Genomic DNA, 26,269 nt, shown 5'->3' with positions numbered 1-26,269 from the left:
GGGTGGCGGGAGGGGGGGGGGATCACGTGACGCGGCGGCGCGAGCCGGCGGAGGCGGGGGGGGTGGGTCGCGTAACGGCGGCCGCTGCTGCCGGCGGGCCCTGGGGATGCGGTGGCGGCTGTTGTGGCTGCTGTGCGCCGCCGGCTGGTGGGGCGCCGGGGGCAAGACGCTGCGGGGCGGCTTCGCCAGCGCCGCCGCCCGGCTGGAGCCGTGGCGGCCCGTGGCGCGGTTCCAATTCCACGGTGAGTGCCCGAGGGAGGGGAGTAGAAGGGAAGTGGGGGCGGGGGAGAGAGCGGCCGCGTCGTCCCTGTCCGCCGTCCTGAAACGGGGCGGGAGAGCCACGAGCCGTTGGGGCGCGTCAGGGCGGCGCGCGGCGGGGAGCCGTTAGGGCGGCGGCCTGAGGGATCAGCCCGGCTGCCCGCCCTCCGCCGGGACGTGCGACAGGGCTGGTCCGCTGGGCGGGCGGCGGGTAGCCTGGGGCGGCGGTGGGAAGCTCGGCCAGAAGCGGGGCTGCGGCAAGGCAGTGGGGAGAGGAGTTGGCAGCAGCCCGCCGTGCTACGTAAACAGTATTTGTCGCAGAATGGCACAGTGCTCTTGTGGGTGGTCAGCGTTCTGTTGTCCTCCGCGTCCCACGGCCTGGCGTGGCGGGAGAATCTAGGCGAGCCGGGGCGTTTTAACTTTCGCATGCGCCTCTCCCTCCCTCCTGGAACTCTTCGGAATGAGAACGGTGCTTCATACGAGTCTGTGTCACCGGGCATCAGAATAAAATTTTTCACCTGATTATTCTCAACGACTTTTCTGTCTTATTAATTCCTTAATAATGTTAGCTAAGAGGCCTTGCAGTGGACTAGAATCCTGTTAGAATGGCCTCTGCAGAAATACATGTTGGAAATTACTCTCCTTGCTACAGAAGTTTTACTTTGCAAAAAGGTATATATGCAGGCGTAGCGAGCGCTATTATACAACAAGGCTGTGCTAGTCAGCATGCTTTCCCTACGTGTTCAGCATTTGGGTAGCTGAGACTTATTTTTTATTAGTTAGCTTCTAGCAGAAGAGTTCTACGTAATGCTTCACAAAACAACTATGAAGATAACAAACAGGCTTCTTCCCAGACTGGAGGAGTAGTGTGAAAAGAAAACAAAAATGTTTGCAAGAAAAAAGATACCAACTTATGGGATGAAGGACAATGTGGTATAAGCCAAGAAAAGCTGGAATGGGACCTTTCAGTGACTGATAGAGTGAAGATAGCTTTGTGGAGTGACTTGAAAGCAGTTAATTATTGCTGTCCTAGAAAATAATTGTAGAAGTGCTCTAAATAGATGTAAAGGAAAAAAAATGAACTAGTTAAATCTGAGGAAAGACTGTTAAGATTTAAGAAGAGTGGTTTAGGTGTTCAGATATAATTTATTCTGCACGTTGATGTTGCATATTTCTTTAAAAATATTCCTCTTTCTGCATTAATAACCCACAGCTATATGTATTTTGGGTCTTAGTGAAGCCATATAGGCTTTTTTTTAGAACCTTCAGTTAATTTTTCAAAATCTTTAATTAGCAACTTAGGTAAACAGATCCCAGATCTAAACTTAGATTTTACAGATCCCAGGAGATCACCTTTTTTGAGGTTTTGTTGCAGGAACGCTCTCTTGCAGCTAGCGCTGAACAGCAAAACCTTCCTGGCAAAGCCTTATTCAAAGCTGGTAGTAGTCTATTGACTCACATCCAGCTGGTGCCAGGTTAGGTGGGAAAGAAGATTACTCTGACAGTTTAAAAAACGTACAAATCTTGCTTAAATTTGAATGAATTTGTACTCTTGCAGTATTGATTGATTTTTCTTCTTCATTGAATCCTGCCTTTTAGTGTAGGATGCTGTTACATTAAAGAAGTCTATGGCAATACGTAATGAAATAATTTATCAAAATAAGTTTGAGGTCTGTAGAATTACCCACACAAGATAAATTGTGTCAAATGAACTGGTTATAGAATGGCTAAAATATTTTTCTATGTCGAGATGCAGCCTATAAGTAGATTGACACATTGGAGAACACTTTTGAAGTTTGATTTTCATTGTATCAATTTGAATTGTGTCTTCTATACTTAAGTATTTTGGCTCTAGTCAGTCCATAACATGAATGTCCATTTACCTAAGTTTTTCTGTTATTAGACTCAAGAGCTACCCTATGATGCTCATAATCATGCTGCAAAGGTCACAAAATACTAGACTTTTAACTAGCTATTGTGATTGATTGAGGCACTGTCTTTATCTGAAGTTGAAAAAAATAAAATTTTGGGTGGGAGGAAGGAAAAAAAAAGACTATTTGGAAGTCTATTTCTTAAAAAAAAAAAAAAAGAGGGGGGTGGCAAGGCAAGGCTGTTTGTAGTAAAGAAGGTTAATGACATTTGGGTTAGGGTGAAAGTTTGTTTAGGTGCTATCATGCACTATTGTGTTAAGGAGTTGTATAGAAAATTGTTTCTGAAAGACCATAAAGACTTATGGAAAGTAGTGGTAAAAGTTTTAAAGCGAAGCTCTGGCACTGCTACTTGTAAAAATATCTATGCCATGCTAGCTTTTTGTTTGTAACTGACATCAAGGCAGAATAGTTGATTTTATTTTTTAAATATCAAGGTGACCATGCTGTTCTGTGTGTCAGAATCAAGAACATAGCAGTGGCCCTGGCAAAAGAAGCTAGACTTCACCTGTTTCAAGCACAGGAATGGCAGAAGCTGCAGAACAGTATCCAAGATCACAGCTGTACAGAGAAGTTCTCTAAAGCTCAGCTGACAAGTGAGTTACTACTTCTTTTCCTTTACAAATTGTTATCTGTGTATTTAGACCTCTGTTATCTGTGTGCTTAGAATATTTATTTCAGTGAATTTGGACTTTGCATCAACTTAAGTGAAAGCAGAACTTTGGCCTTTTGTAATTAAAAATTATTACAAGGAAATGTAATTGCCTTGTTTGCATCACTTTACAAGACTTTGTTTGCAAGTTACGGTTTAGTACACTGCTGGAAAACAAACAACCCTTGACAAATCATGACTTTAATGCAAACAGCCAAACTTTATGACCTGTTCTAGTCTCATGCACTCACTTGTGCACAGCTCAGAAATGGTACACTTTTGGGTGAAGTATTCATTTACTCATTCTGTACAGAGATTTTCTTGAACTCTGCTTCGAGTAAAAGTCTAATTTTTCTTTCTTTTTTTTTTAATCTAAACTTTTCCATAAAAAAAGCTTATACTGAGTATATGAAAGAATTTACAAATAATACCATTGTAAGATGAAACTGAAGAACTTATAGAATGTAAGTGTTTGAAACAGTCAAATGTACAGTTTGAATTGTGACTTTTGTCACAGTGCAGTGAAAAAAATCAGATGCAAACTCATGCAATCTGCTGCAGTTACCTCTGAACTTCTGAAGTGAATGCTTGTAAGGTGAGAGTGTGTAGCCCAAGTACACAGTAAAAGGGTAGTTTTGTATCTGAAAACCTTTTTTCTCTGCTGTGGTGGTTTTATTTTTCTTTCATCACCTCATAATCATTAGCTTCTTTTGGAATTGTTTTTTGTTTGTTTTGTTTTGTTGTGGGGGGTTTTGGTTTGTTTTTTTGTTTGTTTGTTTGTTTTTTCCCTCATGTCTGTAAGGTCATCTGCAAAAATTAATCTTGATTATGGTGCCTTACTTTATAACTTGCTTGCATTATAATTTAATGTTCTTTCATGCTTTAATTTTGTAATTTGATATTCATCACTGAATCTCCAAGTCAAATGTTTTTAATATTTGAGCTCATAACTATACTAGTACAGAATATACAGGTTATCTTTTTGTCTTTTGTTTATGGAGGAACACTTCTTATTTGTCAGGAGGCTCTTGTTCTCCAATTCCTTGAAAATGGCATTTTTAAAGATAAACGCAAAAAGAAAAGGATATTGTAATTTTCATGATAGCACAAACCTGCCACACTTTGATGTACAAAACGTGCTAGAAAATTTTTAATACAGTATCAACAGGATAAAGCTTGAGTATCCATCTAAATTTGAAAGAACAGTAAAACATTAAAGCATTCAATCATGTAATTGGAAGACAAACATACTGAAATAATCTTTTTTGCACCATTTATTTATCTTAATATTACAGAACCTACATAAAGCATAGATTTTCTTTTAAGAATTTAGATTTATATTAAAAACTTCATTCAAATATATCTCAAGGGATCACAGCTTTTTTAAATCACTTCCTATGTGCAGTCAGAATCCTAGAGTAACAAACTGATCTCCTGGAACATTGTCATACTGAAATCTTCTACAGATGTCACTTGTAGGAATGTAGTTCCCTTACACTTGATCTGGGCTGAACTTGACCTGTCTAGCAGTTGGTCTGTCAGTCCTGTGTGCCCCAGCAGTGTACTTGGTGTTTTCTACTGTATTTAGGGTGAGTTGGATCTGTTTGCTAATCTTGGGCAAAATCAATTACCTTTTTATTTCTCTTGCTTCGTTTCCTGTGAGTTAACTTGCAGATTTGATGGAAAACTGAGTAAATGCGCTTGTGTGATCCATAGTCTTGATGCTTATAATGCTGTGCCAGAACTCAGCTGAAAGTACAGATGGAGAGTAACTCCACCTCTATCAGCTGGAGTTTGCCTTTTGTTTGGATGAAGCACCATATGAAATCCTAAAACTGTGTTTTTAAAAGATTGCAGGGTTTTTTTTGAAAGGAGCTGTTTCACTTTGTGTTTATTTGATAAGATATGTAGCTCCAGAGTGGAATGCACACTTACCATTAGCTACACCAGACACATTGCCTGTGTTAGAACACTTGCTTTTTCTGATTTGTGCGTTGCCTGTATTTGTACTTCATGACAAATGCTGCAGAGAAACATACCATATGTTTCTTCCTGGATCCTGGTGTTCATGCCTTCAGAGCAAATAACTTATTGAAATTGAAACAAGTTTATTTAAATTACATAAATGTTTTTCACAGGTAGGCTTCAAGTTAGAAGTTGGTTCCAAATTTTGTCTACAAAATATCTAAGGATAAAGACATTTTTAAAGTTTGTTTGGTATTTATGTTTGCAGCTTTTTAATTTAGAAATGTCTTTGCATTAAAAAAAAACAGAAATAACTTGTTATGTAGAACTTAAAATATTTTTTTCTCTTTCCTCATCCTTAGCCATTGTCATCTTAAACTATTAGGGTGAATTAATCTACAGTCCAGTCATTATATTATTATTTCTTCTACAGATGTGGCTTTCATTTATAGTTGAGCTAATTAGCACTCAGCTTCAGTGATCATTGTAACAGTATTTACTGTTCTTGCAGCTTCACCCAAACATACAGAGCCACAGATTGCATTTGCAGCAAATGGTTATTTTGGAGAGGTTGTGCTTGGTTAGCAGTCGCTTTTAGGAAAAATAGTGGTAAGATCAGTGAGTAAATGAACCTTCAGTCTCTTACACAGTCAGTTTTAAAGGTAAACTGATTTGAAATTTGCAATTTTATTAGACAATGATCTCCGCCCTTAGCTATCAATGAAATTCAGCCTATTACAATCTGAGGAAGACGCTGTAAAATATATTAAGTTGCACTTAGAAAGCATGCACTCTATTTTTTTATCCATCTTGCATGTGGCTGTCCCTGTTCAGGGCTCTAAATGTCTTTGAAAACGGAGCAGAATAAATTTCAAAAGGTATTTTCATACTGCAGAAGTGTCTTTTGGCTAATACAAAACATCTATTGTCATCAATACGGTACTAAAGGATGGGAATGTACTAAGCATAGAAGACACAGTTTAAAGGTACTGGCTTCTGGCAGAAGGCAGCCCTCCCAGCAAACCCAAAAGCTGAGAGCAGGAATGCGGCACATCTCCTCACCTTCCCTTGCCTTCACCTATTTGAAACAGAAGGCAAGGATGGAAGTGTCTGGCTTCTGGCATTATGGCTAGCTTTCAAAATAAAGGCTATTTTGTACTGTATGTAGCTTATAATCTGTATATTGTGTTGTGGATTTAAATTTTATCTTCAGCCAGAGATGAATTTTCTAATAACAAACTAATCGAGTATTTACTCCTTTGTTTGTTTGTTTGTTTTTCTTCCAAAGTGACTGTGAACCACACAGAACAAAATCTGACAGTGTCCCAGATTCCTTATCCGGAAACATGGTATGTGTTTTATGTAGACAAGTTTACCTGCGAGGAGAATTATTCTGAATCCGAGGATATTCAGTTTGAAATGGTCTTACTAAACCCAGATGCAGAAGGGAATCCATTAGATCACTTTAGCGCAGGGGAATCTGGTAAGATTTTTTTTCTTAAAATTAGATTTGTAAGTTAAGGATCTGATCAACCAAACAAATCAGTACTTACTATGCTTGGAAAAGTGTGGCGCTGGGAAAAAGATAGCAGAGTCTCTTATATTTCAGATTCTACTTTCTCATAGAGAGTAAATTGTAATTCATTTTCTGGCATTACAAGAAAACCCTTTCTCTAGACTGACTTTCCAAAACCTGCCTAACTGGAAGCATAGATGTACAAGGAAAAAAAAGTGTTGATATCTTTGTTAATAGGTGTTTTTTCCCTGTTGAAATTATAAGCTTTTGCTTGAATGTGAATTTAATCCCTGATTTTAATGAATTTGTTTATTTAATTCATGGAACTCCTAAGCTGTATAAAATTTGATTTCTTGCAACACGAGTACATGCAGTATATAACATTTCACCAATACAAATTTGGTTCAATGTTTAGGTGTTTCTAAGTATCTTAGACATAGACCACAGATTAGATGAGATATTTGTCAGTCCTGATTTTATTTAAGAAACGCAATTTTAAGTCTTTAAACCTGCGAAGAAAAATTTGCAGAAGTGACTCAAGACAGCAGCTGAATAAATATCTACATAAAATTGTATGCTTTGGGCAATCCAAACCAACCTTGCAGTGCTTAGCTTCACAGCTCTGGGAGGCCTCATCAACGTCTCACTAACCTTGATCTGTTGTAAGGAAAGAGCCTAACAGGTTTAGTCTGCCTTCATCTACAGGTTTAACCTACATATACCCAGAATAAGCCTAATTGCTATGCTCAGAATCGTGTGCCCTGCTGTCATTCTTGGTCTCAAGGAGAGAGAACAAAAGCAGGTCCCTTTTTGAAGGGTAGGGAATATTCACTGAAACATTTAGCAGAATCTGTAACAAAGTAGCGCTGTTAATCATCTGTTTCTCAAGGCTTTTAAGTTCACCTGCCTGTCTCTTTAACTTCTTAATTGTGCCCCAGACTTAGTTTGCAGTTTTTATTTGGTGAATTTTGTATCCAGAAGTGAAAGCTAGGTTAATTTACTTATTTTCAAAGAGAAGTAGTAATATTCTTTTGCTAAATTACGAGGGAAAGCAACCCAAATCATGTGGCCCTTAAAAGTTGTGTACAGACTTCCTAGAGAAGCATCTCAGCTCTGTATTAATTTTGTAGGAAAACTCTGAGCACTTGGAAGCAGAAACCTGCACAACTTCCATGCTACGCAAGGAGGTGTATAAATGTTTTGGATTCACATATTTAAAGCTAACAAGTAGGAAATGGGATGAGCTTTACATGCCATGTCTTCCATGGTTGCAGAGGAATACCTGTTTATTCAGAATTAAAACCTGAAATACTGCCATAAATCCTGAAGTTACCTGCCTATGTCTGCTTTCAAAGAACTGATGAGGATTTCTTTTCTCTATATATATTTTTTTTTAAATACATCTTTGGGGAATAATTTTTGTCGTTTTCCATAGAGATGTGCAGCATGGAACATTAGGGCATCAAAGAAAAGATCCAACTTCATTTCTTGGTTTTCTCACTAGGGCAGCTAAAAACTACATAGTTCCAGATGCTTCTAGTTAGGTCACCCTTCATGTTAGTTGCTAAAGTTGTGGCCTGACACAAGATCTCAAAATGAAATTGATTATAAGGAAAGTACAGGAGAGAACTTGAGGCTGTAACCTTATAATTAAGGTGTTTGCCTTGAGAGAGGAGGAGACCTTTTTTCTGATCCTTAGCAAGTAACCTTTTGTCATTTTATATGGTAGGGGGTTTTTTTAATTGAAGACATGGTACCAGGGAAAGGTAGGATTTCTAAGGGCAGCTGACCAGGTAGACATCATTTTGAAGATCTTTGAAGTTAGGTATTTCAACCTAGGTACATATATTTTATTTTCTCTGTTAACTCTAGGTTACTTGAAGGTCAGGAAACTTAAAAAAGACAGGTTGAAAATTACCCTTCTGTTTTTTTATAGTTGTATTTCAATGCAACTTTCTCTTAAATCCATTTGGTCTCATGCCAATCATCCACAGTCTGTCTTTGGTTGGAAGGAGCTTTCTATCCTAAATGGTTAGTGTTTATTAAAGCTAGTTAATTTTCCTAAAGAGTTTTCCATGTGTACCCACTCGTCACAGTGAGAAATAATTTATCTACAGAATCCTTGCCAAGCTCAGTGGGTTTCTTTTGAAGCAGAAAAATGAAGAGTGAAAGAAAGAAGAAGAGATTTGATCTAAAATGCATATTTTTGTAAGTCATAAATCATGCTTTTTTTATAGGTATACAAGAGAAGCAGAGTGGCCCTGAAATTTTTGTTTTATGAGTCTTTATTACTTTATGCTCTTGTCCTCTCATTTCATTGTATGTCCAGTTTTAGCCATAGAAATTATAGTGCTAGCAAATCTTTGGAATTCATCAAGTTCTAATGTTTTTAACTTAGATATTGAAATGTGTATAATTGCTCTGTTTCTAATCTCTGGGTGGAGCTGACTGAGTTTTTTAGCAGACTTGGTTTGTTGCTAGAAGAAAAAAGATTGTTTAGAATCTGATTCTGTGGGCACCACTTAGTTTCAAGGAAGGCTGGAGAAGAAAAACATGTTTTCTGTGAGAAATTTCTGTCTACCCATTTTTGCTTATATGTCACTGGCTTTGACACTTTGGGAGCTCATATTCCAAGTCTTCCAGACAATAGAAAAAATTTCTAGGATCGTGATACCGTGAGGCATTTTCCAGACTACTGCCAGACTGAAAAATAGAGGACTTCTCTTTTGTAAATAATATCAAAAAATAGGGGCATTTTTTCAGATTGGTGAAGAAAGAATCCACTCTGTGAACTTGTTATTGTTCTCTGTGCTGTTTTCCTTTCTATTTTTCTGAAAGTTTTGTCTTGGCCAATTGTGTTGCTTTGACTACTTTATGTGGAGGAAGAGTGACACCCAGTGGTTAAGTACATGCAACAGATGTCTGTTCTGGCTTTCTCTCATCTCAGATTGTGCCTTTAAAAACTGAAGGAAAAAAATATATAAAAACGAATCCTTTAATAAATATGTTTCTGACTCGTCAAATAGGCTACAATTATTTTCTGTATATCAAGAAACTGTATGCCACTTTATACTGTTTCAGTAATTGCTACAAAGCTATTTGCGTTTGAATAGAATCTGTCCTACGCTCAGAAGAGGTACTGTTGAATGAAAATACTTTGTGAGATCAAGTAAGAATCACCTCTCTGAAAAAAATCACTGACTTTCTTGGGCAAAATAGGTTAGGGTTTACTCATTTTGTCTGTACTACCACTTTTGGGTGACAGTTGCTATGTAATTTCCAGTGATTATATAAAAACCATATTTTGTTTTGGTTATTTACTGCTAGTAGCAATGTTTCATTATAAAAACTAAGCTGTATTTCTTTTTTTCACAGGATTACATGAATTCTTTTTCCTGCTTGTCCTAGCATACTTTGTGACTGCTTGCATATATGCACAGTCCCTATGGCAAACAATTAAGAAGCGTGGACCTATGCATACTGTGTTAAAGGTGTTGACAATTGCGTTACTCTTGCAGGCTGGTTCAGCTTTTGCCAACTACCTGCACTTCTCAAGGTATCTTTGCTTATTTTTGCTTTCAGTCTGAAGACTTGAAGAACAATGTGTTGTAAAGATCAGTACGTGATATTTCCTGTGACGATTGTGACAAAACATAGGACTGACTTTTTAGAACTACATCATTGCCTAAATGTGCTTTTAAGAGAGAACACAAATTTAAGGCTCAATCACTTAAAAATATCAACTTTTTAATCTTTTTTCAGTTATTCTAAAGATGGAATAGGAGCACCTTTTATGGGAGCTCTGGCAGAACGTGAGTATGCCTGTCTACTTTCTTACATATTCCTACACATCAATATGTATAATACGTTAGCAAATCTGTTGTTGGACTGTATTATGATCTTGGACTATATCACTGTTTTTTTAATATAAATAACCTAAAGTTGCTTTTCTGAAAAACAGGTTTTATTCCTTATGTTTATAATAACTGTATTTAAAGTTATACAGTTGTGATATTGTTCAGGATTTTTTAAGGTAATATGTGCCTATCACATGACTACATGTTTCAATACAGTGAAGGGTTTTGCAGAGTTCACATGATCTAGAGTAGCAAAGCTTTTTAGGAAACTCAGTCACATTCAACCAAGTGTGTCATTTCACTAGCAAATTTAACATTGATTATAGTGAAAAAGTACGTGTTTTACAGCATGAGTGCTATAAGCGATGCAAAAATGCTTATGTAAGGAACTGATATTAACGAAGTACTTTTCTCCACTCTGTATAGATATTCTGAGTTCTCACTGGAACTAAATTCCTATAACATCCCTTCCCAAAATACACTAATTTACTACTGCTGGCTTCTTCAGTGTTAAACATTGTTGTTGATGGGGCTTTTTTCTGTAGTTAACATTTGAAGCATTGGAGTGTTCTTTTCTAAGAAAATACATTGCCTTTGATTGGCTTGGAACACCCCAAGAAAGTAGTACTGTAGTAGTGAGATAACATTGGAGAGTAACAGCCTATGTAGAAAGGTATTTCCCTTCCTAGATTTCATTTAGAAGCCTGCAGTTGGAATTAACAGCCTCTTGATGGCACTTGGCACCACAGTAATTGCTTCTTTCTTGTTTTAACCATTTGAGTTAGCAGCTCCTTGCAGCATCTCCAGCAACTGTGTTATTAAACTTTCTCTCTCATCTCCTGAAATGAAATTAAATAGAAAATCTGGAGGTAGTCGTAACTCCTCCACAGCGAGAAACCCAGCATTAACTACACAGCCAGAATTTCAGAGCTGCATGTTAGATTTTATGTGTGTATATGCATTATAGTGAAGAGCCTGCTTTTATTTGCTTAGAGCAAAGTTTATTAAGAATTATTTTTTTAAAATCAATAACTGAATTTAATAAATTTTAATTTAATAAATTCAGTTAAGGGAGTTTTCCGACTGTTTTTAAGATTCATGGTTCCTGAAGCAGTAAAAGAGCAGAAGTAATAGAAATGCGGAAAGCTTCAGTGTCAGTTACAGTGCTGAAGAATGGCTGAGAGCAAGTAATATAGTTTGAAAAAGGAAGGTGCTGCCATTTTTCCTATATCAGAACAGAAATCCGAGTTAAAAGTTAATTGTAGAATTTCTTTTGACTTCAATGGGGCCAGAATTTCTTTTTAGAAACCTATTCAGATAATATCCCAAGCAATTATTCTTTTCCTATCATCACTCAGTCTTTACCCTTTATGAAGACCTGACCCTTGGTCTAAGTTATCACCTAGTTAGTTGCACAAATTACACAAATAATGTTGGCCCTCAAAAGCATTGCAAATAGTGATCTTTTAACTTTTGATAAGATTGAAATGCGAAAAGTGAAAGAATATTATGTCTGAACAGCCAAAAAAGTATGAGTTATGATGACATCAGACAAATGTGTTATCAGCTCAGTAGCATGTGAATTTACACTGACCCTGGATATTGTGGGATTATTGTGATTTTAGGAATTTCTCTCAACCTTCTTGCTTTCTGACAAGGTGTATGAGATATTACACATTAAAGCTGGTGCTGAATTTTTGTCTTATACCATTTTGTCTGGTAACCCATTTGAGTTGTTGCCACACTGAAGCAGAGCAATATCTGTATCCAGGATGTGATTGAGAGACGATGTCTGGCTGTATAGGGCAGGTTATCTTAAGGAGTGACAGAAAATAAAATACTCTCTAGAACATCCAGGTTTTTTCGATCATTCCTCTAGTTTGGATTTGTGACACTGGTTTGGCATGCATTGAGTTCACAAAACATTTTTTTCTAGCAAGTGCTAGTGTTCTAAAACAATTCCAAGGTCATTTTGCCCCATATCAGTGCCAGCTCATTCTATTAACAAATGGGCAAGTTTGTATTTAGTAAAAGTTCTTGACATTTTTTAAAGGTGTCAGAATACATTAAGAAGTGCTTAATCTTATAAACTGTGAGAATACAAAATATGTCCCAGGAATAACATGTTGAAGTCTGGTTTATATCCATATTTTTCTGGTATTGCTAAGTGTTAGGGAGATATTGTAGCTGATCTTCATTTGACACACTTCCTTTGTGTACTTATTAATCTCTGTACAGCGGCAATATTTTCTGTGCCAATATTTTTAGTAAATATGGAAGTACATTTATCTTTTATAATACAGTCCAGCTGTATAAAAATAGAAGTTTGCTTTTGTGACATAGAAATATTTTTCTTATACCTGATAGTGTGAGTAGATATTACAAATAAGGAACAAATTTAATTGAACTAAAATGTAGATCAAGTGAAAAAGGAAGTGTTGTTGTGTGTAGTGCCCAGTCACTAGTTTCTGAACCAAATTTGAAATTTACATAATATAAGAATCAATTTTCCTTGTACATCTCTGCAATGCCAGTACAATGAGACAGTTTGCTCTCAATTCCACACACCAACTTAAAAATTGTTAGAAAAGTTTCAGTCAAAACCTTGTCGAATCTAAAGCTAGCAGTCACCCAGAAAGAAATCTTCAGTTCTTTTTACTATCAGCAGTACTTCAGCAAGGCTAACAAGTAAAGGCTTTAATATATTCTAGCTTGAAGTTTTCTTTATTCAGATACAGCTTCAAACACAGGTTTGAGACGCTGATTAAGAATGTAACTTTATGGAGTATGTGTTACTTGTTCCTAAACAGAACAAAAAAATAGACAGTAAAATGAGGCAAAAGTAGTTTGCATTTAACAAAATGAAATACAGGTAAGTTGATGCTTCAAATGAGGTTTGTGTTAGGATTATTCATTATGTTTTCCCCTTTAAGTATCTTAGAGTGGAATTTGTCATAAATGTACGTACTTTCTATTGCAAGGTACTGCATCCTTAAGACAAAGTGCAATTAATTTAAAGTACAATGCAACTATTTGATTTCTGAACAAAAGTATTCCAGAACAAAGAAAGGAGTTCATTTCTTCATGTTTCATATTTGCAGTGTGATTAACATACATATGATTTTAGTTCTTTAGCTTTTATAAGTCTATTCATGCAGATGGACTCCTGAGCCCAGAGTTTTTTGGCAGAAGGGTGACATTTGGAAGGAAGGCGCTGTGCCTGTGTCCTTGCAGAACTGCAGCATAACTAGAGGAAAGCTGATAGTGATCTGTTTGGTCATGGGCATCTACTAAAAATATCCACATTTTGTGGCAAAGCAACCTCAGCTAGTTGAGCTGTAATCAAAATTATGGCTAAAGATGAGACAGAGGCATAAATGTCCATCTTTCATTTGTGGGCATTTAGAACATTTCTCTCTGCTTTAGAAAAAAAAATATTTTTATTGTGACTTCCTTTATTTTTCTTTTGTTTTCAATAGTGTGTGACATAGTCTCACAGATACAAATGCTGTATTTATTGTTGAGTCTGTGTATGGGCTGGACAATAGGCAGAATGAAGAAATCTCACGGCAGACCTCTTCAGTGGGATTCCACTCCAACATCTACTGGCATTGCTGTAGTAGTTGTTGTTACACAGGTTTGTATTTTATATTCATTCTTATACTGAAATATACAACTGCTATTAAGTATGACAGAACCATGAACCAACTAATTTCAATATTTTATGAGGGAGGGAGTATCAAGACTAGAAAAAGAACGCACAGCATAATGTTCACCCAGTATGTCTAATAGGTAACAACACCTTCTCTTTACTTTGACAATTTAAGGTGTAGCTCCACAATATGTTTTTGTTCAGCTGTAAAACCACTTAAGAAGTTCCCACAGTTTTCCAAACTTCTGGTTGTGCCAATTGTTCGTAGCTTTATACTGTACCAGATCAGTGGAATTATCTAGATTGGAAATAAATTTAAAAAGAGAGATTTCAGCACAGTAATTTTACTAATCTGATTTACAATGTGGTCCTATAAATAGTTGTAATCAGTACAACTGAGGGGTTGTGAACTACATTGTGTGAAGTGACAGCAAGCAGCATTAGACGAAAGATGAGAAAAGCTGCTCTGAGAAATTCTTTCTGTCACAAAAAAAAAAAATGAAATCCTCCGTGTCCTCCTCCTAGACCCACTCAAGTAGGATGTCTGATGGTCTTTTCAATCAATATAAGTGAATTCTTGAAAGGTTCATTTGCAGGATTGGTCTTGCAAATATAAAAATGATCTGACACATAATTTCCTTCAAATATTTTCCATTAGAGTAAATTAGAAAGTTGAGTAAACCAGTAACTTAAAAGTAAATTGTAATGGAGATCATCCAACCCTGGTGATGCCTTTTGTAAACAAATTTTTTTAAATCACAGCATAAAGACAAGAGAATATGAAAGCCATTGAGAAAGAGAAGAGCAGGGAGAAACTGGAGACAGTAATGAGGAAGAGATTATACTGAAGATTTTGTGCCATTTGAGTAGCATCTGCAATTAGTGCTGCTTCCAAACTAAATAAGTAGACTGCTAAAACATTAGGAGTAGCTGGGAGATGACATTTCTTGCTAATTAAGAATATAAACCAAGGGCTATTAAGGTCAATGGGACTGTTGAAATTTAAAGATAGGTTAATTCCACCTTACTTTGGCACCTATGTAGCATCAGAAATTGTACACGCTGGTAGTAAATAAGGCTTCTAACATGTTTAATTTTATTCATGCCTTCCCACTTGTACATACATATGAGTGTGTTAGTACTCTGTCACTTGAGAATGGAAAGTTTTTTGTTGTTGTTTCCTTTTTATTATACATGGAAAGTACACTCAGTATCATCATCTTGATTTTTTTTTTTTTTTTTTTTTTGGTGGTGGTAAAAATAGGGGCAGGTGTCATACATATGTGCTGCTTCCTCCAATACTGGTCCACTGGACATTTGTGTTGGCTCTTTGAGCACCACTGGAGAATTGGCACAAAGTTGGCTATCTCACTTTTCACCACAAAGGCACAGCTCTACTATATCTCTCCTTCTGGTACCATTGTGAATGTCAGGTTTAGCAGGAGTCTTGGACAAACAGTATATGGATATCAGAGTATGTCATTGCCTGAGTGGTGTTGCACCCCCCCCCATCTCAGTGTCTACTGTCTCCAGCAGAAGTTCCCTGACACCAAGATTATCCTTGCCCCTTTGGCAAGGATGTTTTCCATCTCATGGTTCAGTACATATAAAATATACTTTCTTCCAGATTTCTTCTACTTAATACAGAGTGTAGCTGTTGAGCTCAGAGCAGCGGGATCCAGACCATATCTCCTCTATCAAAGGTGGTGAGCTCAAGACTTCATTCTCTGGATTAGTCTGTTGTTCACCAGTCTGTCTAGATTGACATGTGTTTTGGACTTGCTGTAACAGGGCAATCAATGAGCACTTTTAATGATTGTAGAATAACTTCCTTTCTGTCCTGTTCTTTCCCAGAGATTCTTATGGGAGGGCCAGCTTCCTCCTATGCCAGACATTGGACCAACTTGCATGGATAATCAGAGATGTTCTGAGGACTGGCTGTAGAGGATGCTGGAAACCACATGTGTTACCCTAACACAGTAGATAGAGATTCAACCATGTTAGTTTTATTGACATTCTACACTACCTGTCCTCATCTCATCTTCAGGGAAGTCAAGCAGGTGGACAGCCTGGGAAAACATGTTATTCTTCAACTTACCTGGAGTTTTGACTGGCAAACTATCTGACCTTGTTTGCCTGCTTCTAGTTCAAATTACTCAGCAAATTTTCAGCATTATTTTTTCTCTTTATACGAATGTTATGGATATTTTTCTTTTTGTTCTTTCAGAAACGCCAGCAATTTTCCAGGCTGTGTTTACAGGTTACCATCAGTTTAGGATGGACACAGGCTCCTAGTCAGCAAATGTCTTGTGGTCTTTGCGGCTGCAAAGAGGTAGCATCTCAAAGGAGTGACAAGTCTGCCATTCAGCATCTCCCTTTGCCTTAACTTGTTCTTTATTTCAGCCTCAGAACAAAAGATTCCCAGGCAGCTCTGTATTCATTAAAGATTCCTCTCTCTGCTGCTGAGACACAGACCTTGTTCAAAACTTTATTGGTGGCAGGCCTTTCCCATCACGTAGACCTGAGCAGTTTCAGCTTTCAGGGCTAATCGGAGTGGGCGCAGTGATTCTAGAAAGACAGCTGATCCCTTTAAACCTAACCAAAATGTCATTGAATCTTACTGCATTAGACATCACACTTTACAGGGGTTCTTAGGTAGACCCCGAAGGTGTGCTCAGAGTGAGCTCTGCCTCTGACATTAGATCTAAACCATTTTTTACTGTACTGGCATTGCATGACATCAGATACCAAGAACTAGATATGATTAGAAGCAGCTAGTTAATCCACTTTGCTTTGCTGCTACCCTTAATTTCCCTTTTGCTTCCCACTTCCCCTGCCTCTCAGGGATGATCTGTCCCATGAGAAACTGCCTTTACTGGAGATTGATATGTTATCTTGGCTTGCCATAAAGTCAATGTTGGTACAGTGAAAGGGGGAGGGGTTCTACCGTAATTGTTTCCTCATGACAAAAGAATGTCTCGTTCTTCGTTGTATGGATGTAGAGGTTCAACTTGTATGTCTAGAACATCAGGATGATGTCCATGGCAAACATTCTTCTGGCATTTGAAGGAGAAGACCAATTGGTGCCCACTGTGAACCAAGACAGGTCAGAAGTTTGTGCAGATGAAGTCAGGCATTTTGAACAGTGTATTATGTAAACAAGGAGATGGTCATTCTCCTTTACTTTGTGAAGAAGCAGTTGTGACTTTAAGGATGGATATAATTAGTGTGCATCAACTCTTCAGCTGCCTAGCTCATCCAATTCTTCTGTCTACGGCCTAAGCAGAGTTGTTTTTTTGGATAAAAATTAGGATTTCCCCCCTAATTTCTTCTCAGAGCTCAAACATAGTTCTAGTCACTACCAACAAAATAATGTCTCTGCTATCCACTTCAGCAGGTTGGTGTCTAGGTGTTTTTCAGCTTGTTCCTGATATTGCAGCTAAGTGAGCTGATATATGTCTTTCTGTGGTCAAGGTAAAGGACTTCAGGGCTTATTTATCTTAATTTCTCTGGTATAGCCAGCCAAAGAGTTTTCAACTTCAAGATCATGCTTGTGTATTGAAAGCTCTTCCTTCATTGAGAACAGACTGCCTAATCCATTGTAACCTAGACACACTCCATAGCATAGGTTTCTCCTTTGTAGGATCCTGCTTTTTTTCTGGTGAGTGAGAACAGTCCTAGCTCATTGTAAGAGTAATGACACATCTTCACCTTGTCTGAGCTTCCAGTGTGTTGCACTGATGGTTCCATCTCTGCCTCTAATGCCTATGCCTTCTGTTTGTTTTGGAATAATCTAGTGAAACCGAAGGAAGCTAGACTTCTGTGATCTTACACATTGCTGTCGCTACACATGGTCTTTGATCAACCAATTCCTGTGTTGTTTACACTTTATAAAGGGCTGGTCCAGAGCATACCCTGCTGTCAGACACTATTTTCTCATGTGGATTGGAACTTTGTTCTCATTATTCCTTTACTGCAGCTCTTTGTCATCTTCTCATGAAAGTGGCTTCCTTCATTACTGTTACTATTGGTGTAGGTTAACAAAAACTCAGACCCTCATGAGCTCTGTTCTTTGAGGTTAGCTATTCCTGGGATCTACCTGAAGTTTCTTCTTAAAGCAGTATCACAGTTCCATCTCCATAAGCCTATATTTCTTCTCCCCAGAAGCATGCTTTTGTAAGAAAGATTCTATACAGAGGCGGAGGCTTTTTAAAATTTTCTCAAACAGTGTATGTCCAGTCCAGGGTAGTTAATACTTTGGCTATTTGCAAGTGTAAATGTCAAAAAGGAAAGTGCTCTGTACAAGACTGCAGTGATTTTATAACAGATAGAACCCTTATTTGTTGCCTGGGCATGTTCTGTCTGGACTGAAATAACTTCTGTGATAGGATTTCATCAATTTTGTGACAAAACTAGTGCTGTAGATGCAACTTTACCAAGCACTGCCTTATTTTAATCTTACTCCCTGACAGAATTCTTAGTTGAGTAATTTGGTCATTTGAAGATGTTTGCTTGGAGTTGCCCAGAAATTGAGCGTTTTGGTGGGAATATTTGAAGTATGTTAGTCAAATTCTTTACTAGTAATCAGTGATCTTCAAGATGTGCATGCTTCGTGTCTGTCCCTCTCCCATCCTTCCATTTTCCATCCAGGTAGTTGAGGAGTGACTGAAATTACAGCAGTCATCCTTGCTGTGTCATGGCTTCAGTAAGGGAGGGTAAAAGTGGGAGAGTACTGTCTAAGGATATTCTAAGCAAAAATGCTTGTCTCTTGACTGATGAGACTCAACAACACCTTTGGAAGGCACACGTGAATTACACATTTAAAAAAAAGATGAAGTTTACTGTCAGTAACCATATTGTCTTTATGTAGTTAATGTAGTGAGAGAGCCTTTGAATGTGTTCAGAAAGGAATCTGACTAATTTATATTTCTAAATTGAGGCATACAATGTCTGCTTCTGAAGACCTTCACACCTACCTCACTCATATAAATCAAATTTGCCTACCTTTCTTTAGAAACCTGCTTCATTAGACACCTGAAACCTAAGTGCAACTTAGATGTATGCAGTAGGTGGACTAGATTCCAGTGCATATTCAAATCTTAAAATGCCATTCGGCTGCTACATGATGCTGGGAGAGTCTAAACTTTATGAGTATTCTGATTTATAACTTTAACATTCCCAAAGTCTTAAAAAGGTATTCTTCAGCAAGACCCAATTTTAATGCAACAAGTAGGCGCCTGGCTTCTACCAAACTAAGATTCAGAAACTAGGCACTTAGTCTGTTTTTCCTTAGAGAACCTATCAGTAATCTCATAATACACCTACAAAATTGGATTCTACAGCAAATGGATACAGTGCTGCGAGTTCAGGAGGATTACTGTCTTTCATGTAGTTATCTGTTGGCTAGAACATTTGTCCAGATGTTGAAACGGCATTTGGAACCCATGACGCTCCCTTCCCTAGACCCTAGGAGGTTTCCAAGCTGGTTGTTTGCAGAGTCAGGCTCACTCGCAGTCTCTGACCTAGCTGATGTTGAATTCTTTTCCCCACAATGGCACAGCTTCAACAGAAGGGGTGGAGAGTGGCCCACCCAAGAACAGCTTGTAGCCTGGCAGTTGGGGCACTCTCCAAGGAGGTGGGAGATGCGAGTTGGATATCCTTTAGGCAAAGAAGGGAATTGTGGGAGATCCAAGTTCAACCTGGGTGAATGCTTGAGCCTTTAGGCTATTGCATAAAAGGGGCAGCAGCACCACCCTCTTACTTCCCCATCTTTAAAAAGAAAAGTGAATCCTGTTAGGATTTTGAAAGAAAAGGCGTAGTCGTCGCCTGCCTTTGAAACAAGCTTTACAGGTTGTGGATCCTGAGTGGAAGGAGACACCTCCCTGTAGCTCTGTGGAATCATTTCAGTGGGCTTCCTGCTGAGTAGACCAACTGTTTAACTAGGTGATTATTTTTGGATCTTATGCTAAGGTGCCACATTCCTTCTGTCCAAATCAGAGGAAACTTTGACTTGTCAAACTTTCTAAAAGTTACGAAGTGCAAGAAGCGAGACTTTCTTCCTGCCAGTTGCATTTGACCTGATAAATAGTGCCAAAAAGCAGTTCAGTCTAGGGCGTTTTTTTCTGTAACATGGTGCTTTCCAACAAGCAGAGCAGAGTATGACCATTTGTGCAGATAATTTAATCTACAATGGTAAGATTAAGCGAGGTTTAATGTAACCTTGTTAACTCTAAATGTACTTTGCTACTGTCGTTCTTTTCCAGAGCTTTTTATTAATTTGGGAGCAGTTTGAAGACAGGAGTCACCACAGCTACCATTCCCACCATGGCTTAGCAAGCGGACTGCTTATTGGCCTCAGAGTTTGCCTCGCTTTGTCACTGGCTGCTGGTCTTTACCAGATCATCACAGTGGAGAGAAGCACGCTGAAAAGGGAGTTCTATATCACGTTTGCCAAAGTACGGGTTTCATCAGGGAAACTGACCCCTTCTGCTGTAAATGTAATTGTGGCAGGCAGTTGACTGAAGCACTAAACTCTTTTCCTCCATAAGAAAGTTAATGTTTAAGTGTCTGATTTGATTAAATTGCACCCTGTCATCATATTTTTAAGTAGTTGTTTTAATTTGACAAGGCGTATAGAGCTTTTTTAAACAGAAATCCCACCTTTCATTGTGTGGTTTTCATTCTGTTGATCGAAAATTAAACAATGGGTTCGTAAAATAGACAGAAATGTAAATGCAGTTCCTCTAACTGTCATTTCTTTCTTCTGAGCTGGCATGTAATCATTTTGTAACTTATACTCATCTTCTCTTTCAGGCCTGCATTCTCTGGTTTTTGTGCCACCCATGTCTTGCAACCATTTCTATAATATTCAGAGAATATCAAAGAGAAAAGGTATGTACAGGCAAGATAAAAGAGATGGAATTTGAATAGTAGTTGTTCTTCATGTTCAGTGTTTGTTAGCAAACTCATGCTCTTAGGCTGTTAATCTTATGACCCCAAAGCAACTTGAAAAGTCTTAGTCACACAGCTCTCATTGATGCTAATGTGAGTCATATTTTACAAAGGCGTAGAAGGTTTGAATCATCTGAGGGTAATCATTTCTACGTTTGGGCCAGAGGGGTGGGATTGTTAAGTCAAAGGAAAATGTGGAGGGGGTGTTTTGTTTTATTGTTTGCTTGTTTGTTTTTTAATTAAAAACACCATGGGGATTCTTTTAACAAAGCTAATAGAAAGATAAATCAGTGGATTTTGTTGTTGTTGTTTGCTTTTTAAACCTCATACTTTAAAAGCTTTATGCAGCTAAATAGGTCAGGGCACCTGTAGCTAAACAGTATTCCTTAGATTAGTAAATCCATCCAAAAATGTAGTTTGGTTTGTAAACTCTTAAGAAGTTGAAAACAAAGGTGGACTCACTGGGTGTCTCAGTTGCTTAAGCCTTTTGGAAATTAGAGAACTAGTGTGTGGAGCCTGCCATGTTTGGATGAAGTGCACTGCTATTCTCAGGTGATTGACTACCTCATTCCAGGATAGAGTTTGCTTCTTTACGGTTATAACCGTCTGTGCGCTTATGTGCAAATATTTTCAGAAATTGAGCTTTTATTTGTGTAGAGGTTATGTAAGGGAAAGAAAAAGGTTCCACTAGAAGTATATAGTAAATGAAATGCTACGTTTCTTAAAAAAAAAATCTAGGGAGGAAAAAAAGGCTTCTCTCGACCTACTAACGAAGTGACTGTGTCTAGACAGGATAGCATCTCTAGGTGTAGGATCAGTAAAGGAAACTTTTGCAATATTTTGAGATTTTTCTTTTACTGAAGAGAGATTACAGTTGCTTTGCTCTTGCATTTGAGCAAATTTAACCATTGTGTGCAGCTGCAGTTTCTACGTTATAAAAAATTATCTATGTTTCCTTTTTGAAATGCACAATCAATAAATGCCGGTTTGCTTAAGAAAAAGCAGGTGTTTAAAACATTCTTGGTACATAAGCTTAGACTTCTGCTTTCTCAGAAACAGTAGTTACCTTTATGTGTTTGATAAATACTGCCTTACAGATCTTTTACAGATGAAGAGACTTGTACTGAAAAGAGGTCTAGCTAAGTGAGACTGATAGATCACTATCCACACAGCTCCATGATTGTGCTAGTGCAAAGTATTTCCAGGCTTTTTTTTTCCCCCCACTCTGTTTGTTGTAAGAATAGAATATCTAAACATCACCTCTGCTTGTGAAACTGCATGGGTGGTGAATTGCAAGTCTGAAATTCCCCAGAACAGAGACCGCCAGAAGGGTTGTGTGACTTGCCCAGGGCTATCTACTGATTTAAAAACACCTAGGTGTGAGAATCTGAATCCTGGACTTGAGATTTATGTTAAAATCTTTTGTAACTGCAGCAGTATTCAAAGATTTAAAGTTAAACCTCAAGCACACAGTATGCTGATAGAAATTTATTGTGGATTGTTTGGTGGTGTGGGTTTTTTTCACTTATTTTTCTTTTTCTCTCTTTTTTTCTCTCTAGATTGTTACCATAGGTGTTATCCTGTGTCAGTGCATCTCTATGGTTATCCTCTACAGACTTTTCCTATCTCACAGTCTATATTGGGAAGTATCTTCACTGTCATCAGTGACATTGCCACTAACAGTGTCCTCTGGACATAAAAATCGACATCACTTCTGAGATGTTTAGGAAGAACTCATTATGTAATAAATGTGCAATAATGACCTAAATATATAGGTATTTTTGTCACAGATGTGTGATATATTGGTTTCACTGGAAAACTGAGTGATAATATCAGAGCACTTCACAGACCTTTGGTCTGACAAGCTACCTAGATTAATATGTTAAAAGTACTATGGAGTGGAAAAATCCATAATCTGAATAATTTCGTAAGTACTGTTTATGTGTAGCATGTGGTTCTGAGCTGTATCACAGAAAAGTATGATGAATCTTTTCTCTCCCATTCACAGCCACAAAAAATGTCCTTACTTTATATCAATACTAGGTTTGAAGGTCTTATAAAATGCAGTTCTTAAAACATCTACAAGTTCAAACAAGTCTGAAATAGGCCAGTTGTGAAATTGGTGCGATGCATAACAACGCGTACAAGTCCTTTTATTTTCATGCTTTAAAGAAAATGCATTTTATGTGTAAGTATAAAAGAAGGGGAGACAAAAGAGGGACAGGCCTCTAGAAAACACAACTGCCTGCAAGAAACTCTCATCTGTTATTAGTGTAAAATAAAAGCCTTTTTTGCAACTAATGTTCATACTCGTTCAAATTTTAATAGGAATGAAAATGGGGTTTATATACGCTTAAAAAAAAAAAAAATTTAACTAAAAATTTCATCCGGTAATGAAGGTCTGAACAGTTTTTGAGGCTTAGAAGACATAGCAACATAAAGGTAATTAGAACAGCAGGCTCACATCTTTTAAAGGAAAAAAAAAGAAAAAAACATGAGGCAAAGAAAATGGAATGGGTGATGTGGTACTAGAATTTTAATCCTGATATAATTCATTTCTGTTACATTGAGGATTCAATCATAATTAAGCCATATACACAGATTAAATTAACAGAAGCATTTCAAATAAATGTTGGTTTCAGTCATCAACTACCCATGAATTCCTGCCCAAGGATACTTAATCAGGATTAAATTTTCTATGAATAATTGAAAAACAAAATACTCACTGGATTTGTTATAATCCATGTTGGCACTGGGTTCTAAGTAGTTGCCATCTTCCATCCATTGTAATAAAGCCATACTACTTTGTGATGCCCCAGCATTCAGAAAGCCAGTGTAAATATATACTTTATTGAAGTGCCTATTTATTGAGTATTATTAAATCATGCTGACATTTTTTTCCATCAGAATAAGAACATACCTATTGCCATTGTGACTGAAATCTTTCTTTTTGGGTTTAGTTTAGTATTTGTCAAATTTTAGACTTCTTTTCATACATGTGTGTTTCTTCACAATGTAGATTTTATTTCCTAGTAAACAAGTGGTTGTTTCTTCTTAACAGTGTGTAATTACGACTCTATGAAAATGTAAAGGCACCAGGGTTCTAGCTTTAAAATAGTCCTAACTTTTCCATTCACATTTGCCTCAGTTGTGAGCACAGTTGAAACATAAGTTATTCCATTCCAGTTTAGAGGCAAAATGAGACATTTGCCTTTGACTAAGGCAAAATGGCAACATGACAAAGTTGCTCATTAAATCATCTCCTTTCTTATTGTTTGTAATTCAGATCAAGAATGGCAGGTTGAGGCTGGAAAAGATGAGATATTATGATTTCACACAATCTTCAGAATGATTAAAAGATTAATTATTACATTCCTCTGATAACCACACAAAAATATTATTGGTTAAAACTTTGGTCTTTATTTCCCTGCTTATCTCTGTACTTTTCATCTTCTTGAGGAGAAAAAAAAAAAAAAGGCATCCTGTTTTTGAGAAGTCTCCAATAATGCAGTAGGAGAGTCCTATTGTCTTCATGTTTAAGACATTAAATTCATGCATAAAGTAGAATTTTCTGATAGACACAAGAACTACTTTACAGCTTATGATCCATCGTGATAAAAGTTTTAATCTATGCAGAAAAAACTGTATGTGGCTTTCAAAAGAGGCACTCCGTTCGTTTTATTTTCCAGAAGTACTTTCTTACTTCCTATAGTCCCTCTAACTTCAATCGGTCAGTATTAAGGTAAATGGTATCTTTATTTCACTTTATGAATATGCCCTACAACAATTCATAAAATGAATTCATAGTTAATCTGAGTGTAAATAGGAAGCATAAAGTGTTGGCTCTTCATCTTTTCCAGATTGCCCCATAAATCAACAGGTAACGTTATCCTCTCTTAGTTTGGCATTGAATCCAATGATTTGAAAATAAAAATTCATTTTTGCTATTAGTGTAACTGTAGCAATTGTCACTTTCTCGTGGTAAGCGGTACGAAGGACATGCATTTCTGCCCAGGTCTGTTAGTATTCTTTCATAACCAACACTCACCAATTTTGTGTTATTAAATCATTAATGCATAGCATAGCAATAGGTCAGTATGATCGCAGTAATATTCAAGATGTCAGTTAATTCAGTACAGGATATCTCTGGGGGGAGTCTTCAGGTATGACTAATTTACAAAGCTTCAAACTTACCTGTCCTCTAGCATGAGGTTTCCTGCCTCTGCATCATGCCTGGAGAGCAGTTTGTGTACGTGAAAGCCTATCTCTTCTTCCCAACTTATATCTTCTGTGAGACCAGCTGATAAGAGCTTGCTTCTTTCATGCTTACTCACAGTTACCCATTTTATCAATTTGGTTTCATAACCTCATTTTGAAAGAATAGCTTCCAGCCTTCTTTCAGTTGTCTTTGATCAGTGCACCCTGGCTGGAAAACTTTCTCTTTTTCTAAAACATGCTTTCCATCACTAAAAAAGAAAAAAAAAATCTATCACAATGTAGGACTCTTGCATATGTCTGAGCATCTCACCCTACGTCAGCAATGCATTAGGTGACAGCAGTGGACAGAAGCACTCCTTTGGTAGCCCCGGTGTGTGACTGGTGTGGGTTTGTGCCTGCTGAAAGCTGCTGTGTACCTGGTTGGCTCTCAGGGAAGGCTCTGACAGCCCTGGACTCCCCACTCCCTGCTGCCAGGGGCTGTAGCGCATCTCCCCAAGGCAGCGCTGCTGCTGCTGACCCCGGTGGGCAGCACCGCTTAGTCGAGGTCAAATGACAACATCTCACTTGAGACTTTCTGTGCATTGTGCTTTTATGGTTTTAATAAAGTTGCGGTTACAGAATACACTAATTCTATTGCCTGCATGTTTTGGTGCTCGGCTAAGGTAAGTGTATATTGACACAACCACTAACTGAAGTTGATTGTGCTCTGAAGAAATCCACTTCTATGTGTGAGAGGGCATCTCCTTGCCTGCCATTGCCTTTCCTACTGGCACAGATACCAGTTTGCATCAGTTATGATTTATCAGTTGGCAGGAATGATCCCAGTTCAGGAGAAATGAAGGTGAGATCAGCAACAGTTTATGAGACCCCCTCGGCCCCCCAAGATGTGAGGAGAGATTGGCTTGTTTTGCTCCTGACCAGCAATGTGGAGGCTGAAGCGGTTATAGGGCTCATCACAAGTCCCCTAAACTATTTGCTCCCCTTCTGTGTAGGGTGTGTTTATTGTACATTTATTTAAAGTGCTTCAGGTAGGAAAAAGTATTTACAATTAAATGTATGTAAATGGAAGTGGAAAGGCTTGATTGGAAAAACATCAAGTTTCTAATACATATTACTATACTAAGACCTCCCACACAAGACCAACATTTATAGTCAGATCTAATGAATATTCCTTTCTGGTTCCTGTGCCAAATGGAGATTCATGGAAGTATCAAAATCTTTTTGTTTGCATCTCAATCCTCTACAAAACTGAAAGAATCTTTGATTTGGCTC

The 26,269-nt window shown here is 37.7% G+C and overlaps 1 protein-coding gene across 1 annotated transcript; it reads left to right on the top strand.

Annotated features, from left to right (window-relative positions):
* The first annotated feature begins 83 nt into the window (after positions 1 to 83).
* On the top strand, positions 84 to 24,648 carry GPR180 (G protein-coupled receptor 180). Its single transcript, XM_080360751.1, has 9 exons — positions 84 to 242; positions 2,624 to 2,782; positions 6,092 to 6,286; positions 9,695 to 9,875; positions 10,082 to 10,131; positions 13,656 to 13,813; positions 20,092 to 20,283; positions 20,642 to 20,719; positions 22,339 to 24,648. The coding sequence occupies exons 1-9, from the start codon at positions 107 to 109 to the stop codon at positions 22,495 to 22,497; spliced, it is 1,308 nt and encodes a 435-aa protein (XP_080216877.1). The 5' UTR covers positions 84 to 106; the 3' UTR covers positions 22,498 to 24,648.
* The last annotated feature ends 1,621 nt before the right edge of the window (positions 24,649 to 26,269 follow it).

The sequence above is a fragment of the Nesoenas mayeri genome, assembly GCF_963082525.1.
Source record: "Nesoenas mayeri genome assembly, chromosome: 1".
Lineage (NCBI taxonomy): Eukaryota > Metazoa > Chordata > Aves > Columbiformes > Columbidae > Nesoenas > Nesoenas mayeri.
Note: the sequence above shows the minus strand (reverse complement) of the source record. Positions and strands in the feature narration are given on the sequence as shown.

What these genes read in the sequence shown, in the direction of transcription:
- GPR180 (XM_080360751.1), top strand. Translation starts at nt 107, where the DNA reads ATGCGGTGGCGGCTGTTGTGGCTGCTGTGCGCCGCCGGCTGGTGGGGC. An exon ending in GGCGCGGTTCCAATTCCACG is followed by an intron (nt 243 to 2,623) that starts GTGAGTGCCCGA and finishes TTAAATATCAAG; the next exon opens with GTGACCATGCTGTTCTGTGT. An exon ending in AACTACCTGCACTTCTCAAG is followed by an intron (nt 9,876 to 10,081) that starts GTATCTTTGCTT and finishes ATCTTTTTTCAG; the next exon opens with TTATTCTAAAGATGGAATAG.